General features: G+C 41.3%; 1 protein-coding gene across 4 annotated transcripts; it reads left to right on the forward strand.

Annotated features, from left to right (window-relative positions):
* The first annotated feature begins 656 nt into the window (after positions 1-656).
* On the forward strand, positions 657-17,402 carry LOC139815728 (monocarboxylate transporter 9). 4 transcript variants are annotated; one of them, XM_071782828.1, is made up of 4 exons: positions 657-1,147; positions 10,917-13,870; positions 13,963-14,248; positions 14,475-17,402. In XM_071782828.1, the coding sequence occupies exons 2-4, from the start codon at positions 11,477-11,479 to the stop codon at positions 14,651-14,653; spliced, it is 2,859 nt and encodes a 952-aa protein (XP_071638929.1). In that variant the 5' UTR covers positions 657-1,147; positions 10,917-11,476; the 3' UTR covers positions 14,654-17,402. The 4 variants fall into 4 exon arrangements, with proteins under 4 accessions (XP_071638929.1, XP_071638931.1, XP_071638930.1 ...); XM_071782830.1 differs by lacking the exon at positions 657-1,147 and adding an exon at positions 5,883-6,293; XM_071782829.1 differs by lacking the exon at positions 657-1,147 and adding an exon at positions 6,324-6,653.
* The last annotated feature ends 63 nt before the right edge of the window (positions 17,403-17,465 follow it).

The raw sequence follows: 17,465 nt of genomic DNA on the forward strand, positions 1-17,465 counted from the left end.
GTCCTACGTCGTATTTAACTCTTTGTTACGATGAGGGAACTGTATCAAGTTTCGTGGGGTGGAATCACGCATGCAAGCAAGAGCTGTATACAGTATATACACAGCACTGACTCGGCTGACAGCTGACTGCGCGATGCGCTGCGGCCTGCGCCCTGCGCCCTGCGCACGTAATCAACCCCGGAAAATCAACGTATGATTCACGTGACCCAGGTGACCAGGTACCAACTCAACTCGTCTCGCGCGCTACATATAATATATATATTTGATAAATTATCTATAAATGTTGTGCATGATGATCGATAGTTAGCATCCACTTTACCTGTCATCGACAAATTATAAGTTTTTCGCTGTCGGTACAATACCGAGAAAAATAGTATTTGATTAGGCGAGGTGATGGAAAAAATTTAGCATAATGAATCTCATACGCATACACGTATATAGCGATTGAGAAGTGAAATTGCATACGATATCTGCAATACGATTTGACTGCGAGAGTGTGAGGTTAAAACAAGGCGAAGAGGGCGAAGAGGGGACAAGTTGGTGGCGGCGGCGGCGGCCGGTGGCGGCGCGGCGAGTGGCGACTTGCGCCGCTTGGCCCGCTTGCGCGGTGCGCGCGCTCGCGCAGTCAATCGGTCAAAATTCACCCTTGGCTCGTGTCGTTTGTCGCCGCGAAAGCGATACCGCGACTGCAGCGTGAGTCCAAGAGATATTGGTTTCCTGGTGCGTGTCTCCGTGCTCGGCTTTAATCTTTAATCTCGACTTGTATCCGAGTCGAGAGAGATCATATCGTGCCGATTTTGTCGTCGCTTAACGCTTTGTCTCTCGCGGGAAAGGTCCTCTCGTTGTTACTAATCCCTCGGATTCGGATTAATCCCGAGTCCCGAGCGCGCGACTCGTCATCCTCGTCGACGTCGAGTAAAGTCGCCCGTCGCCCTCTTCGCGGCGACCATCAGCGACCATCGGCGACTGTCAAGTGTCGACAGCTACAGCAGCGGATTATTTTCCCGCGCATATCATGCGGCTAATTCCGGTTTTTTAGCATCGGTTTCAAGAGAGGAAGAAAGAAAGAGAGTGAGAACGAGAAAGGGAAAGAGGGAGGGAGGAAGGAAGGAAGGAAGGAAGGAAGCAAGAGAGAGAGCGAGCATCGGTGAGTATAGCTGTAGCCGTAGCCCTGCCTCACGCCTCACGGCGCTCTTTATCAATCGTAGCAGATCGTACTGATCGTAGCATTCGTCAGCATTCGTAGCGCTCATAAGATAAGATTCAGATTTACCAGTACGTGTGCAAGTTACACAAGTAGAAGCCTATGTGCCTATGCGCGCACGCTGCTGCATGACCGCGTACGCGTACGGAACCTTCCTCTGCGCTCTGCGGCTGCGGATCAATAACAGCCGATGCGGTTATGATAACGCGACCAGCTGATCTTCCCTTTTGGATAGCCGCGGTCCGCGGTACGACGCCGACGGTACGAGCGTACATACGGCCGGTTTTCCGCAAATACTTGCTACTATTTCCGCCATCCTACATCCTACTACTTCTACTTGAGACAATCTTGACAATCTTGACATGCGGCGCGGCACGACACGGACATCGATTGTCCTCGCTCGAAAATTCTACGATACTTGTTTGTGTATACAAAACAGACGTTTGAAATACGCGTATAATACTTGGCCAGTTTCACAGCGTAGTATTTCAAACGTCTTTCATTTATCGCTAGATTTAGATCCTAATCTAGATCCTCAAGTTTTCCTCACGATTTCCTCCTTCGCTTTCCTAATGTATCGTGTGAAATATCCATTTTTATAAAAATAAAGCGATAGAGTATACATATAAATAGTTTGCATATTTTGTCATATCTATTATGTTTTACGTTAACGACATCTAAATTTTATATACGTACACATCAACTTTATTCGCGATATGCAAAAGTTTTCACCGTTCGATCGCGTCTTCAGATAGTGTTACAATTAGTGTTAAGCCCCTTACACAATGCGTGGCGATAACGATAGCGATAGCGACAAGATTGCTGAAGATTGCCGACAAAGCTACAGCACTGATATACATGGCTTGGCTTCCGATAGGTTGAAAATTTCGTCGTTATCGCTATCGCTATATCGCCTCGCATTGTGTAAGGGGCTTTAGGGTTTACTTGTGCTTTACTTATTCTTTCAAAAATGTTGAAAGCATTGCATAAAATTTGAAACGTAAGCCTATTTACGGATAATTTTAGCATGTGAATCTTTTGAGATTATTACATTTTACTAGTTCATTTTTGAGAAACGTTACAAGTTATATTTAACAATGTGTTTACGGTACAGAATTTGGTAATGGGCTTCCATAGAAGGACTCGATGCTGCATGTCAGTTGAACAAAATTCAACAAAAATGTCTATTAAAAATGTTGAAAAAGCTAAAAAATGAATTTATGTTTAATATACATTGTCGTTTAATTAAAGAATCCATTTGTGTGTGAAAAAAGAACTAATTGTTTTGTTTAAAAGAATAACAGTACTCTTTATATATTTCGGCACAAAACACGCGTAACAAAATATCTTTTTTTTTTTTATTTTTACTTTGGATAGAAATGTCAAATGATTCATCCTGTATGCTTTGTATTGCAGATAACATTGCAATTAATAATTGTCACTTTATTTATATCATATTGTTAATTACAGATATTTTTTTATCCGTGATAAATCTTTGTCAATCGTTTATTAAGTTTAACAATTTTATGAATCGATTAGTATTATCTGATTTATTGCCCAGAACGATAAATCGATCGCAATTGTATATGAGAAACATACATACAAGTTATATTTAAGGGGGGAGGGTCAAGTAAATTAATTAAATTTTGCGATTTTTTTTAAGAGAATAATAAATCGATTGTTTTGAAAATTAGTGCATGTTTTTATTTACTATTTAAACTACACACAGGAATTTTTTTATGTAAAAATAATGAAAATTTATTGAGCAGTAGCTGGGTTGAAGTTGCCTCTTCATGAAACGCGTGTGTAGTTTAAATACTAAATAAAAACATGCACTAATTTTCAAAACAATCGATTTATTCTCTTCCAAAAAAAAATCGCAAAATTTAAGTCATTTACTTGACCCTCCCTCTTTAAATAAAAAATCGTATTTCTATGCAATTGTATATTATACGTTTTACATTTTATATCTACCGCGATATACTAATGTACTAATGACTACCTATCGAATATGAGGTTTATTAGGTAGGCGAGACTCTTATTATAGTCGCGTGCAATTTGCATTCCGACATGCTTTACGCATGTCACGCGTGTGCGCGTGCGCGTGCACGTGCAACGTGCACATGCACAACGTATATACGCGCGCGTGATGACTGATGAGATTATATTGTCGTAAGCGTATATAAATATCGGATGTATCCGTTTCAACTTGATGATTCTCATAAGAATTGAATTGAAGAATGAACCAGAGCGTTCGTGTCGCATCTTTTAATTTCCAGCGTGTTTATTCTTACAGTTTTATATATGTATATATATACACATTGATTTAAATTATAAATGATTAAATGTGTGGTCGCTGTTTACGAAACAAATATTTCCCAAAAGATTGTTTTTGTTTGAATTTAAGTAACGCAACATATTTCTAACGGATGGATTGTATGCGTGTATTTTCAGTCAAATGCGGAGATCCGAGCAGCGCGGCGCGGCGCGGCGGAAAGATGCATGGATGCTGCATCACTTTGACGTTTAAGCTTAAGATATATCTAATTCTAAATAATAACGAAGCAAAGCACGTGTACACGTGCGAGTTTCGAGCGTGTGTCAAGACTCAAGTGATCTGACGTATCATCGTAGCGCGCGCGTATATTTTTTTTCATTATAATCTGGTTTATTAATCTACAGCATTTAACGCACGTGGTTAATCGTCATGGAGTTTCTCTTCTTTCTCTCGCTTGCACGCGCGCGCACGCTGCGTTTGCTGCATCTTTTTGCCTGCGAAATTTTCCGCGATTCGTATAAAAATTCTTACGAATATTCTTACGATGAGGATAAATACCTATGATCTAGTTTGTTTGCCACCTGTGCATAAACACTTTACGTGCGCTTCTATAAAATTATCCTTATGACGGAACTATAGATGGAAGACTTTACGTCGATTTATCGGTGGGAAATCACAAGATTCTACGCATAAATCCGATCCTGTCATTGAATAGAAATTAGTTGGATGACTTGGCTGGCGATTTCTTTGAGGGAAGATACACTCGTTTTATATATGCTCGCGTCCCGTGATAATTATTTTGTTTGTCTCTCTTGCCTCGCCAAATGTTTTACGTGGAAATCCACGTGTCCTTAGGAAATTTCCGAGGTTTGTGCAGTCTTGAAGAATTTCACCATTGTATAATATATACGATTTACATGAGTGGGATGTCGGTAGCGTATCGTATCGTGTATTTAACTTGTCTTTCAATTACACGGGATTTTCCCGATGCGGTGAACGTGATGCTGTTTTATGTTTGTCTTTCGACGAACTGTTACATAAGCGTGTATAATTATATATTTATATCATATCGATGCATAATGTTCCAGTTGTTCTTTTCGTTCGTATTTCGTTTTGTGCAATTTGCCCGTTTATGATGATATAATGATAGTAATAAAATTACCAATTAACCACACACACGCAAAATGAACAAAAAATTAATGTCTCGCACGCAATGTCTAGCACTCCCTGTATCGTCATTTTCTGACGAAAAGCACGTACAAAGATAAGATATTATCGAACGCTATTACGCTTATCTTTGGCTAGTTCTAAGCTCTATATATACTTTTATCATCGCCGTATCGAGGATGCAATTTTATGATGCTAAACTCTTTTACGATACAACTGCGATATATCGTATATATCGTATATAAATAAAGAATAGCTAGTCTATCATTGTAGGAATATGATATAGAAAATGAAAAAAAAAAAAAATAAAAAAAAAGATAACTTCGTACGTAACGTAAACGTTACGATTTTCTCAGAAAATAATCCATTGTTACGTTAATAATATGACGATCGCTCGATTATAAATTTCGAACGGAAAGGAAAAGGAAATGAAATGAAATCTTAGCTTTACCTATAATTAAAGCTTGATGGCAAGGTGGTAAGATGTTGTAATATCGCGGTAATATGTTGCGCATATTACAATATTATAATTTTAAAACGTATAGAGTAAAGCGGTACGTACAAGCGGGAGAAGAAAGCTGTTTCTTATCTGTATAATTCTACGACTCGCGCGTGATAAGCATTTCATATTATACATGGAAGCTATGTGGTTATACTGTGTGGCCACGAGTCGTTAGATTGGAAAGCGTTTTAAAGATTGCGCATCTTTCGTGTTCATACTTTTATTCGATATGTAAATTATCGTTGCTTTCGTGTACATATAATCGATAACGAATACAAATAACAAGCACACCAATAGTACATACTATATATATAGCTAGTTAACTCTACAGATATACATACGTTATAAGAGAAAACCCTTTGCGGGATCTCTTTTGTGCGACGCTACAAGTACAAGAGACTGGTATAGCTTTCCGTTCAATCGCCACTTTCCGATTGTTCGGCTTTCTCAAGTGCCGTCCTACGCGATTCGTAATTATCTCAATGCAAAATTGTATTGGTCGATAAAAACAAAAACGGTATACTAGCGCGAGGATCCAAGGATATTAATCAATGATCAATCGACGAAACGCGTTTTCCCGATAATCGGCATAGTAAGATAAAGTAATAGCATCATGTTACTTTTCGGAGTAAACCCTCCCTGCGTCGCGGTGCGTTCGAGATCGGCACACCGCGTGACGTCACGACGAAACGCGTTCGAAGCCAATGGTCATATGTATCAGCGAGAGCGGGTACCAGCTATCAGTATTAGCCCGGTCATCCTTCTGTGCGCGCGACACGCGACACGCGCAATGCCGATCGCGCGCGGCAAAACGAGGCGGCGATCTCTTCGCAGCTGATTGTGAGAAACATTCCGAACTCCGATATTTGTGCGCGGAAAACTTTGCGTCAAAGCGCAGCCCGAGCTGCCCGAGATGAAAGATATCATTTCGCGGACGTGATGACGGATCACTGAGAGGGAGAGAGAGATTCACGTTCGTCGTCGACGATCGTTCTTCTCGAGCATCTCGCTAATCGCGGTGACTTTTAGCGTCGACCAAGAACAGACTCTCGCCTAAATCGCGCACTCGTTCGAGTTTTGAGTTAACGCATTCGCTCGTGGATCGGCGGTTCGTCGCCATCGGCGATCGTGACAACGCGTGCGTACGTCCTTTCTCTTTCTCTCTTTCTCTTCTTCTTTCCTCCCTCCTCCTCTTTCCTCTCCCCCTTCCTCTTACCCCCCCCCCTCTCTCTATCTCTCTCCAGCGATGATATTTCGCGGGATCTGGAGATTTCGCCGTCTCGCGAACGCGGGTGTTCGACCTCGTGCAAAGGCCAAGCGGTAGCGGTAGCGAGCGAGCTAGCTGCGCGACCTCGCAATATTACTTAGTTGGATGTTAGAGCGCTACGTTTCTTACGCTTTTTTTGAACTGATCGTGCCTCGACGTGCCGTTTCGCTAAACGAGAATGGAATTGAACAGCTTGGATAACGGAAAGTAACCGATCGCATCACCGTTCATTATGGTTCGTCAATTCTTTACCTATTCTTTACCTATTCTTTACTACAGATACTTGTGATATGGTAGGGTATTTAAGTTGGCTCTCATTTTAACGTCGCGCTTATGTACGCTAAAATACGCGATCTTAAGTCCGAGCGGAATCGAGCAGGAAATAAATAGAGTTTCGATAACGGCAAAGGTTATCGTAAGCATGATGAATAATTCGTTGACAGTTCTCGTTGTTGAGATTTTTTAAGTATTGTTTTTCGCGCGTTATACATGTATACTCTTACACCGTAGAATACGACCTTTGAATCTTTTGAACTTGTAAGCTGAGAAATCGCGCATCGTGATTGTATTAATCTGATTAATCACGCCGTCGCTCGCGATTGGGAATCTATATATGTTATTCGTTCTCACCGGTAAAAATTCATAAAGACAGACTGCCTCTAAGGATGTGATACATAATAGTTTTCTCAAAAGTGTGCCTTTGAAGCGAAACGTGAAATTAATATATGATATATGCGAGATACGTTGTCTTGAACGAGTATGATAAACGGTAACGATGTCTGACAATGAGATAATGTAGAGCACAGAGAGAGAGAGAGAGAGAGAGAGAGAGAGATGCGACAGTATTTATAAGCTGTGCGTTATGTCGATTTTTCAGCATATCATGAAAAACGCGTTATAATCCAATTAACGCACGTTTGAAATCATCTAATCGATTTGCCAAGTTTTTTGGTTCGATAATTACTAATTAGAGATACTTAGCACGTTACACGCTATTTTTTTCTAGCATGCCGTGCAATGTGCGTGCATTGTGCATTACATATCTCGCTACGCTGCGCTATATTCTTCTGAATTGCTTCGTTAAACGGTTTTTTTTTTATTGCAATTGTACATGTCAAAAATTTAAATACTTTTTGACATCTGTAAGATGAGAGTTATATGTAAAGTAACCTCGTACGGGCGTGTTACACCATTCTTCCTAAGAAAATGCTGTATATAGAAACTAGAAACGCACGGAACGCGTACCTAACGCTTACCTTACCAATGCGCTTACTTGACACGAGTACGATCGATGCGATGCTTCGCGTGGATGAGCGCACGTTATCACGACTCACGACACATGGTTCCAAGTTCCAAGTTGGTTCGCGGTTCGATGCCGATGCCGATGTCGATAACGATTAATGGACATCCACTTAATTCTCGGTCGAACATTAATACTATTCTAATATTATTTTGTTAATATTGATTGATAAATAAATAAATAAACCTTCCTCTGAGACGCGGCGCGGCGCGGCGTTACAAACGGAGGGCGTAAGCCGTATTTTTAATGCCATCCCTCTGGCATTACACGTGCTTCAAGGGCTTCATCAGCGAATCATAAAAAAATCTTTCATTAATTCATCGATTCCTTCTCTAATTATCTTTTACGTCTGATACGTTTGTAATGTACGTCGTGTATCTTCGGTTTATTCTCAAGGAACGTATTCATTGAATTCACCTCTTAGATCTAAGATTATTTACGATTTATGATTTATGAGCGTACGCCGCACCGCTTCGATTAAATCGTAAGTAATGTTACAACTGTGACAAACGATTTGCAGCAAATTAAATATGCGCACATCGCGGATCGTATACGACGATGGGATCGATGAAATTATGACAACGCTCTAACGTTAATGCGTAAATGATATAAACGATATAACGCCGTGCTGGCGTTGAATTTGGACCGTGAACGTACCCTGGTTTACCCGTGTTCACTGGAACGAAGCCAAAATTGCGTAAAATTTTGTCGGCGAAAGGCGCCTATTTCTTCGTCCTTACACATATGACCGCATATATGACCGAATCGGATATAAACGACAGAACGAGTGAACGAGTTTGTCTCTTGGGGAATTTTCAGAATTTTTAAAAATAGACGAAACAGTCTAATTAGATATCGCCGAAATAAGATACGTGTCGCCTTGCGTCAGTGCCTTCGATAACTCGTATCGCGCGATTGTTGTATAATACGAAATCGGACACCAATTTTATCAAATTCCTTCCAACCCGATGCGAAGACAGCTGGCCTTAAGTGCCTTAAGCCTTCTAACTGAATACCTTACATTTTGTTTTTACTTGTGTATATATATATATATATTTTTTTTTTACAAATTTTGTCTTTTTTGAACGTGTGTGAACGATCTAAAATATGCTTTATCTCTCAAATCTATATTTCATCGACAAGTCGTTTCTACGTATACAAAGATTAATTTCTATTAGACAGTTACAGGGCAATTATTTTATCTTTGTATTTTGGACGATATTCCATGTTATCGGAATGTATCGTATCTCTTACTTACGTATATTTTATGCATATGTGTCGAAATATATAGTTAAACTTTTGGCAGTTTTGCTCACTTTTCGCGTGTCTATAATACCGTGAATTTCTATATTTCGGGCATTTACGCGCAGTGTGCAGCACTCGCGTTCGCGTGTTAAGGTTCCACGTAAAAAGTTAAATGGTCCTCTTCCTCTGATTGTGAGTTAAATAACCCAATAAGATCTAGGTCAGCGTTAAATCCACGATTAGTTTTGACAAACGCTGCAGGACAGACAAGTTGTGACATAACATATTTGACTGGCTTTTCAACATTGAACATCGAATTGGTTTGTAATATGTAAATTTTCAAGAAGCACAACGGGTGCGCACCGTGCGACAGAGAGACATATTTAATAAAATATGTTTTGAAACTGACAGCGTCATTTTCTAACATAAGTAAGTAGACATTAAGTAAACGCAATTTTAAAACTCAATTTTTTTCATACTATTATATATATTTTCATTGATGTTTCAAAGATATAAGCAATTTCGTAATGAGATCGAGTATTTGATAGTCTTAACCCTTGGATGTGCTTGGTTTCCTGACGAAAAATTGTAAAAGTTTAAAATACCAAAGAAATGATTTTTTTCGATGTAAGCGTAATGATTTAAATGAATACCACTGAAAAGTAGCATTGAGATATAATGTACTATTACTTGAAAAAAGGAAAAAATTTAATTGGCGGTGTTGGGAATATGTCTGTATGTAATTTTATTGAGAAAACGATTAAGTACTGGGAGATAAAAGACATCTCTCGTGCATCGAAAAGTTGAACTTTTCTCAAGTATCGCGGCGCAGCACGGCGACAAATCATGTGCATAAACCGTGTCGCGTCGCGTTACGTCACGTCACGTCGAGTCTCGACACTGACCCTTTAACGTCTGCACGAACTTGAAATTTTTGCTTATACTAGCAATCAAACTTTGAAAACAAATTACAATCGTTGGTCGAGGTGGAAGATATAAAAGAAGAAGGAAAAGAGATCGTATGATACACTCGTGATCATCGTGGCCACCGTTAAATCCTTAAATTGATAGCAACTCATACACAATGAGCTTCATTTATAATCGCTGACTCTAACTCGAGCTACTTCGGCCGGTTACGAAATGCCAGAAGCGAGTCACACTGTGTCGAGTGTCTTTGCCAAACATCGAACTTGGAACGTCTAATAATGCTCGAGAATGTTGCTTTAGCGAGTAAATATAGCCGAGCGCGCGAGACATTTTTTTCGTGACTGCGTGCGTCACATTGATCGTCGTGTTATTACACCTTGCGTTTAGCGACGGGATATACATGTATCATTTGATTCGATTTAAACGATAGATAGATAGACAGAGAGAGAGAGAGATCGCTAAAGGTGCAGTCCTACGTAGAGGAAGAAGCGGAACAATATTAATTATTTGTATGAAGTATAATTGATAAAAAATGATTTTTAATATTTATGTATTTCCGTTTTTCTTGGTACATAGAGAACCCGGTCATATAAAATCATATCGGAACGGATATTTGGAGAAACGTTCTGATTAGTTACCCCCATCACTGTGCTTGCTTTCCGTTCTTTTTTCTCTACGTGGGACTGTACCCTAATACCTTAAGGATAGTTTGCGCTTTCGGAAAAACGTGCTCTCTGACAAATATACCATAGAATCCGTTTGCTGTCGCAAACGACACAAGTACTGCTTATATACATTATTTAAACCCTTTTGATTTAATCGTGATTTATATCGCTCGAAATTTAGTTGCGTATTTATTACCTCATTCTTATCCCTTTATTTATATCCTTCTGTCCTCCTTTTCTATCATCCACTTTTGTCTATTTCATCCATCGATTCTCTCTCTCCAGATGTGACGTATCCAGACGCAACACGTATCGCTGACAATGAGACGTACAGCTGGACCTTTTTTTTTCTTTGTTGTAGAATACAACGCGAGAACCGAAGAAGTACGTTTCGCCGCATGGGTGCCTGGGTTGACGAACGTTTCGCGGAGGAGGAGGTGGTCCCAAGTAATCAAAGTGCTACTTGGACTTGGAGAATCCGGGGCCGCAATTGCAATGGTGGTGGGCCGTTGCATGGTCGACCGGGTGTCGACTATCAATCGCCAAACAACTTTACGTCGACCTGGTCGTCAGCATCCCTGTTACCGTTGCGCCGTCAGTTCACCAGGCAGCTCTACGAGTGGCCTTGTTTACCGTTGTTTAAGTCAAGGACGAAACTAGACCTCTATTGAATCGATCGTTTCGATTTGACACGAGAAGGGCCGCCGAAAATTCCCTTGCGAAATACAGAGTTGCTCGAGTTTTTGTTACCGTGTGTGATTGTTCGTGCGTATGTGTCCATATGTGCGTATCGTACATCGTACGCGATCGGTTTCACGGAGTGGAAAATTGGATCGCAAGTATTTTGATATATCGAGAAAAAAGTGAATCCCGAAAGTGAGTATCTCTCCCCCCCCCCCCCGTATTCTTCGTTTCTTCAGTATGGCCGAGTGGACCAAGTTTAACGATGCAGGAGACAAGCAGATTCGACTCGACGAACGAAACTCGACGAATGATACGACGAGCGTAAGGCGATCGTATACCGAAACGAGCGACGATGAGATTATCAACGAAAGTTCACATATGGCAAACGATCAAAGCAATAGCGATTGTGATGATAATCGCGAGGAGACGATCGTCGTAGACTCGAGTTCGGTTCGGAGGGGATCGGAGTACGTCAATGGCTTCCGAAACAATTCATTGTCAGAGTCAATGGAAAATGCGCGAGAGGAAGAAGAGGTGAGATTCGTGGAAAAGGATTCGAGGGACGAACGAACGGAGCAATCGGGCTCGAGGATACGTCGGGAAGCTCGTCGAGAGTTGAAAGAAGCTTCGCAAAATTTGCAAGGTTCGCCAAAGCGACCCAACAGCCTCTACAAAGAGGACGCGTCTAGTCCGCAGAAATTGAAGGGCGTTTTCAATGAGAGGGGTACAATTTTCGGGTCTCCTACCAGGATTCTGTCGTCCAAGAGTCACTCGTCAACCGAGAAGAGTACCGAGAAACTCGTCAACGGCAAGTCTCCTAAGGAGGACAAGCAGCAGCATCACGTGCAATTCAACAAGGAGTCGTCGCATCAAAAGCAACAGCTACGTCACGCCCCCGAGGAAAGGCCGCATCCAAGCCCGTCAATCTCCACGTCTACCACGAGCAGCTCCGAAGACAATTCCAGCTTGGGACAACTTTGCGAGGCCAGGCCTCCCGACGGAGGTTGGGGCTGGGTCGTCGTAGCGGCCTCCTTTATGGTAAACTTGATCGCGGATGGCATTACTTTCTCCTTTGGCGTGATATACGTCGAATTCCTCAATTATTTTGGCGAGGGCAAGTCCAAGACGGCGTGGATCGGCAGTCTCTTCATGGCGATGCCATTGTTATCGGGACCGGTCGCGAGTTTTCTAACCGATCGATACGGATGTAGAAAAGTAACGGTGGCCGGCAGCATTCTGGCAACAGCTGGGTTTGTTGTAAGTTCCTATGCGAACTCTATGGAAGTACTCATCTTCACGTTCGGCATCGTAGCAGGCTTCGGCTTGTCTTTGTGTTTCGTCGCGGCGGTGGTAATCGTGGCGTATTATTTCGACAAGAAGAGATCTTTTGCTACCGGTTTGTCGGTATGCGGTAGCGGAATCGGGACTTTCATCTTCGCGCCCGTCACGCAATATCTCTTGGCGGAGTACGGCTGGAGAGGAACCACGCTGATTCTCGCAGGATTGTTTTCGAATCTCGCTGTATGCGGATGTCTGATGCGAGACCTCGAATGGACTACCACTAGAGCGAAAGCGAAAACTCAAGAGAGGAAAAAGAATCGGGAAAAGAAGAGATCTAAGATCCAGAGTTCCAGCGCAGACTCCTTCTCCGCAACCAGCTCCGCCAACACGACTACGCAAACGCCTCACGGTGATTCTAAAAGAGGTTTTGCATCGGCCAATGCGATGATTATCGAGAATCTTCGGTCACAGGATGGCGGCGATGAGGAGAGCGGGGAGAAGTTATTCTCTAGCTTGGTGAATCTGCCTACCTTTGTTAAGAATGGGGAGAGAGTACCTCTGGAGGTGTTGGAACTGCTCAGCACGAACAAGACCATTTACAATGTCCTCCTACAAAACTATCCGAGTCTCTTGATATCGTCGAGGAGTTTCAGCGATTCCGGGGCCCTCCATGATCAACTGAGTACACCCTCGGCCCGATTTATATCCACGCCGAGTCCATTGGCTGAATTGCGAGCAACAACCGAAAGCAAGGACAAGGACAAGGGCACGGACGATCGAATTTTGCACGACGAACAACAGAAGCAGCAGCAGCAGCAGCAGCAACAACAACAACGACAACAACAGCAGCAGCAGCAGCAGCAGCAGCAGCACCAGTCGGTAGAACCAGCGTATTTATGGTGGCTGAGGAAAATCGATTCCGATACTCCGTTGAGACGATCTAGCACGTTGGAACAACCGAGGAGGCTGCCAACTGCCTACTTGAAGGATATCAGAATGCATAGGCATAGTCTGACTTACAGAGGCGCCATGCTCAACATCAATCGATATCGTTTGAGAGCTTCGAGTTGCCCGGACATTTACAGAAATTCAATGACTACGATCGCCAAAACGAAGCTCGTCTGGTACGCTGGGCTTTGGGAATTTTGGGACTTGATCGTCGATATGCTAGACTTCTCGTACTTTGCCGATCTGAGGTTCCTGCTGTTCGCTGTCAGCAATTTTCTCTTGCACACGTGGTACGATGTGCCTTACGTCTATCTGACGGACAATGCGATCGAAGTTGGATTTAGCGAGACGGACGCGTCTATTCTGATCTCGGTGATCGGGATCGCTAACATGAGCGGCGAGGTAAGCACCGGCGGAAATATTTGCCTGAGTAAATGGCATTCCAATCTGATAATTTTCTAGCGATCAAAGTGAATCTTCTTTTTTTTTAACAGATTTTTCTGGGTTGGGCCGGCGATAGGGCATGGGTGAACGCGTCTATCGTCTATGCGGTGTGCATGGCGCTCTGCGGTACCGTTACTGCTCTGATACCGATAGTTGTCAGCGATTATTACACTCTATGTGCAGTCTCTGGTGCCTTTGGATTATTCATCGCAGCAAATTACAGTCTCACCAGCATTATCCTTGTCGAACTAATCACCTTGGAGAGATTCACGAATGCTTATGGTCTTTTGTTACTGGTTCAAGGAATCGCCAATCTGATGGGTCCTCCGCTAGCTGGTAAATCTTCGCGCGGTGACGCGAAACTTTGTTATATATATCCTCCTCTCTCTCTCTCTCTCTCTCCCCCCCCCCTTCCCTCACAAATTAACGTAAAATAGTCACGAGCGTTACGGTAATAAAAAATTAAATTGAATATTCTGGGTAACAAAATTAATAAATAGCAGATTTTTGGATATCGAAATACCTACGAGCGAATTCTGAGACTAAACAATTTCTTTTTCAGGGTGGCTATACGATATCACAGGCACATACGATCTGTCCTTCTACTTGGCGGGATTGTTCATTGCGTTAAGCGGCGTATTGTTATTAGTAATGCCTTTGATCGGTTTGTACCGAAAGTGTCGAAACGAATCTAGGGGGGTAACTACCGACAAGGATTTCGATGCGATAAACTGTGTGTAAATATGTCGATATTTATTGAAGGAACAAGAGCCCCAGAGACAAGCAACCGTTGTCGATGGTTCTGTCGCAAATTGGAATCGCGATGGCAAGAGATATCAAAGGAATTGCAACGCAGACTGCGAAAATTGCCACAGGCACCCTTAATTTCGTGGCGAGGTCATTTCACTGGCGACATGCTATTCACAAGTTGCTCGAGCCGGCTGTGGTGTAATTACATAGTTATAATTATAGTTTGTCGTAACACCCTTGTTTGTCGTAACACGGGTTCATCGACTTTCCGTGATGATTAATGCGAGCGACTCGAGGAATGTTATATAAAGTAAAATTGTATGGTGACAAGAGAGCCGCACATAAGTGGAGTGTTGCACCTCTCCGCTATATTATATTATATTATCAGTCGATGTTTTACCAAAGCTTTGCGAAAGTTATCAGGTCGTTTCTAATTTCTTGGACATTGCGCAAGAAAAATTATTTCGGGAATATAAGCATAGTTCTTTTTTAATATTTTCAATAACGTAGCGCGATATTACGATATAGTAATATATGTACAAATTAGGCATATGCCGTTTGCGATAATATAAAGTCAAGGGCCTGCGGAAGGCTCGCTACGAACCACGTTTTGACGTCGATGATTGTATCTTGCTCGAATGGATATATATATATATTGTGTTCGCACGGCAACGACTAACAATAAGTTAAATTTCGAATCTCAGGATACTACCAGCACGTGATGCTGCATATGTAGTGGTTCGAAATAGGCACTTCTAGTGTCCTGGTTTGCGTATACAGAAGAAAACATATAAGTTCTATGCATGTTTATAGTGGCTATCTCTTCATCGAGCGACGTGTATGTATTCTCAAGCTAGACAGACTGTACAGCTGACAATTGACAAGTTATCCTCTCTCCTTTGGATAACGCGAAAAATATTGTAAATTAATCGCGTCATACAGAGCCTGAGCCTGAGTTTTTGTAATCGTCTTCGTACAACGCGTGTCCTTCGCGTACGAGTTTCGCGAGTTACTTTCGCATCGTTGGATCGTAATTGAGTTTGAATTTCAAATTATAATACCAATTTAAATTAATTTTTGATTTTATTTGCATCTAGTTCAATATTACACTTCTCAATCGGATAAAAATGCCAATGCGCTTATTATCGTAATAAGTTTCGTTCAACGGCTAATGAATGCAAAAACTCGAGATGTATAAATGTAATGAATTGGGATAGCAATTTTTTTTCTTTTTTTTTCCATGTAGAGCGCAATAAGCGTATTTCGTAGGAAAAACACGTCTATAAAATAGACATGGGTGTGTATAGAATTTCTGTGATCGTAAATTTGAGATACGCCGGGGGACACGACGTCACCATTGTAGCGATTTACAATCGTATACAATAACGAACTGTACGAAAAGTTACTAGTGTACCGCGAAAGGTGTTAACGTGAACACGATAGAGTATGAGTGATGAAGAAAGAGTCTTTATTCCCATCCTGGAAGGTTTTTAAATAGAATGTATTGTATACATATTATATATTACTTAGCGAAATAAACATTTTGCTATTCATCGCGCGATAGCGATCAACGCAGTACGACATAGAGGTTCTTTAAAACTAGTCAAAATCGCACTGTACGATATTTTAGGTATTATCGATTCCACCAGGAGAAATTTTATATTCCAAAAAGATATCTCTTATATTGTATATGTAGTCATAGGAAGAATACACGTACGTATATAACATTACGAGGCCTTTATACGGAGAAACAAAGTACGAAAGATATTTACCGCTTTCACAGATATGAATAATTAGATCGTTTAGGCAGCAACAGCAACGACCGCGTAACGAGTTTCGAATATTTGTTAGAGTGCCGAACTGACCGAATATAATTTCATACCCGCGGCGAAAGTAGGTATCGTATAATTGTCGCTTGCAATCGATCGCACGTTTGATTTAGAATTTAGATACACACAAATCGATCGATGTCTCGTAATCACGTAACCGGTGCCAAGTCTAAATTCTGAGAGTGCAATACGTTGTTTCCCAGCATATACGCTCGTCGTATACATCGGGCGTACGTATTATATGATATGTACGTACGCAGCCTTATATGGCATCTACGAAATGAGTATAAAGCAATATTTTAATATAAAAAGGAAAATTGTGTATTTCATATATTTACGATATCAAGTTGCCGGTTTCACACGAGAGTCTGATGACTTTCTCAACGGTAATATTAAGCGATAGTTTAAGACGAGGAACCCGGGACGCAAATAATCTGCGTTTATCACAAAGGATAAATGAGAACTTTTAATAGAATATCGATCGAAAAGAAAATCTCAGAGTGATTCCTTCCAGTAGAAAAGAGTATTAAAAAAAAAGAAAAAAAAATTGTAGAAGGGAAGAAGCAAGCAAACGTCGCAACTCGAATGACGTTTCGATAATCAGCTTATATTGTGTGAACGTCGTATGTCAAAGTCAAGTAGAGTTTTTCAGGATTCTACTGAAAAATCTTGAATTATATTTGCAACAATTCTAATCATTAATTATAGGTCGTTACTATATATCGATCTAGCGCGTGTCCCTATTATAATGCATCCGATACCTCACGTGTACATATAGCATATAGCTATGCTATATGTATAAAATGTGATCCGATACACCTATTGGCGCAAAACATTACCGATCTGAACGTACGTTCTTGTTGACTCTTAAATATATTAATTAAAGGAATGAATCTATGATTATAGTCTTACATATGTGTGTGTATTATATATAAATTCTTAGCCAATACCATGCAATCCCTATGCTTACCGAG

The sequence above is a fragment of the Temnothorax longispinosus genome, chromosome 7, assembly GCF_030848805.1.
Source record: "Temnothorax longispinosus isolate EJ_2023e chromosome 7, Tlon_JGU_v1, whole genome shotgun sequence".
In the NCBI taxonomy this organism is placed as follows: Eukaryota; Metazoa; Arthropoda; class Insecta; order Hymenoptera; family Formicidae; genus Temnothorax; species Temnothorax longispinosus.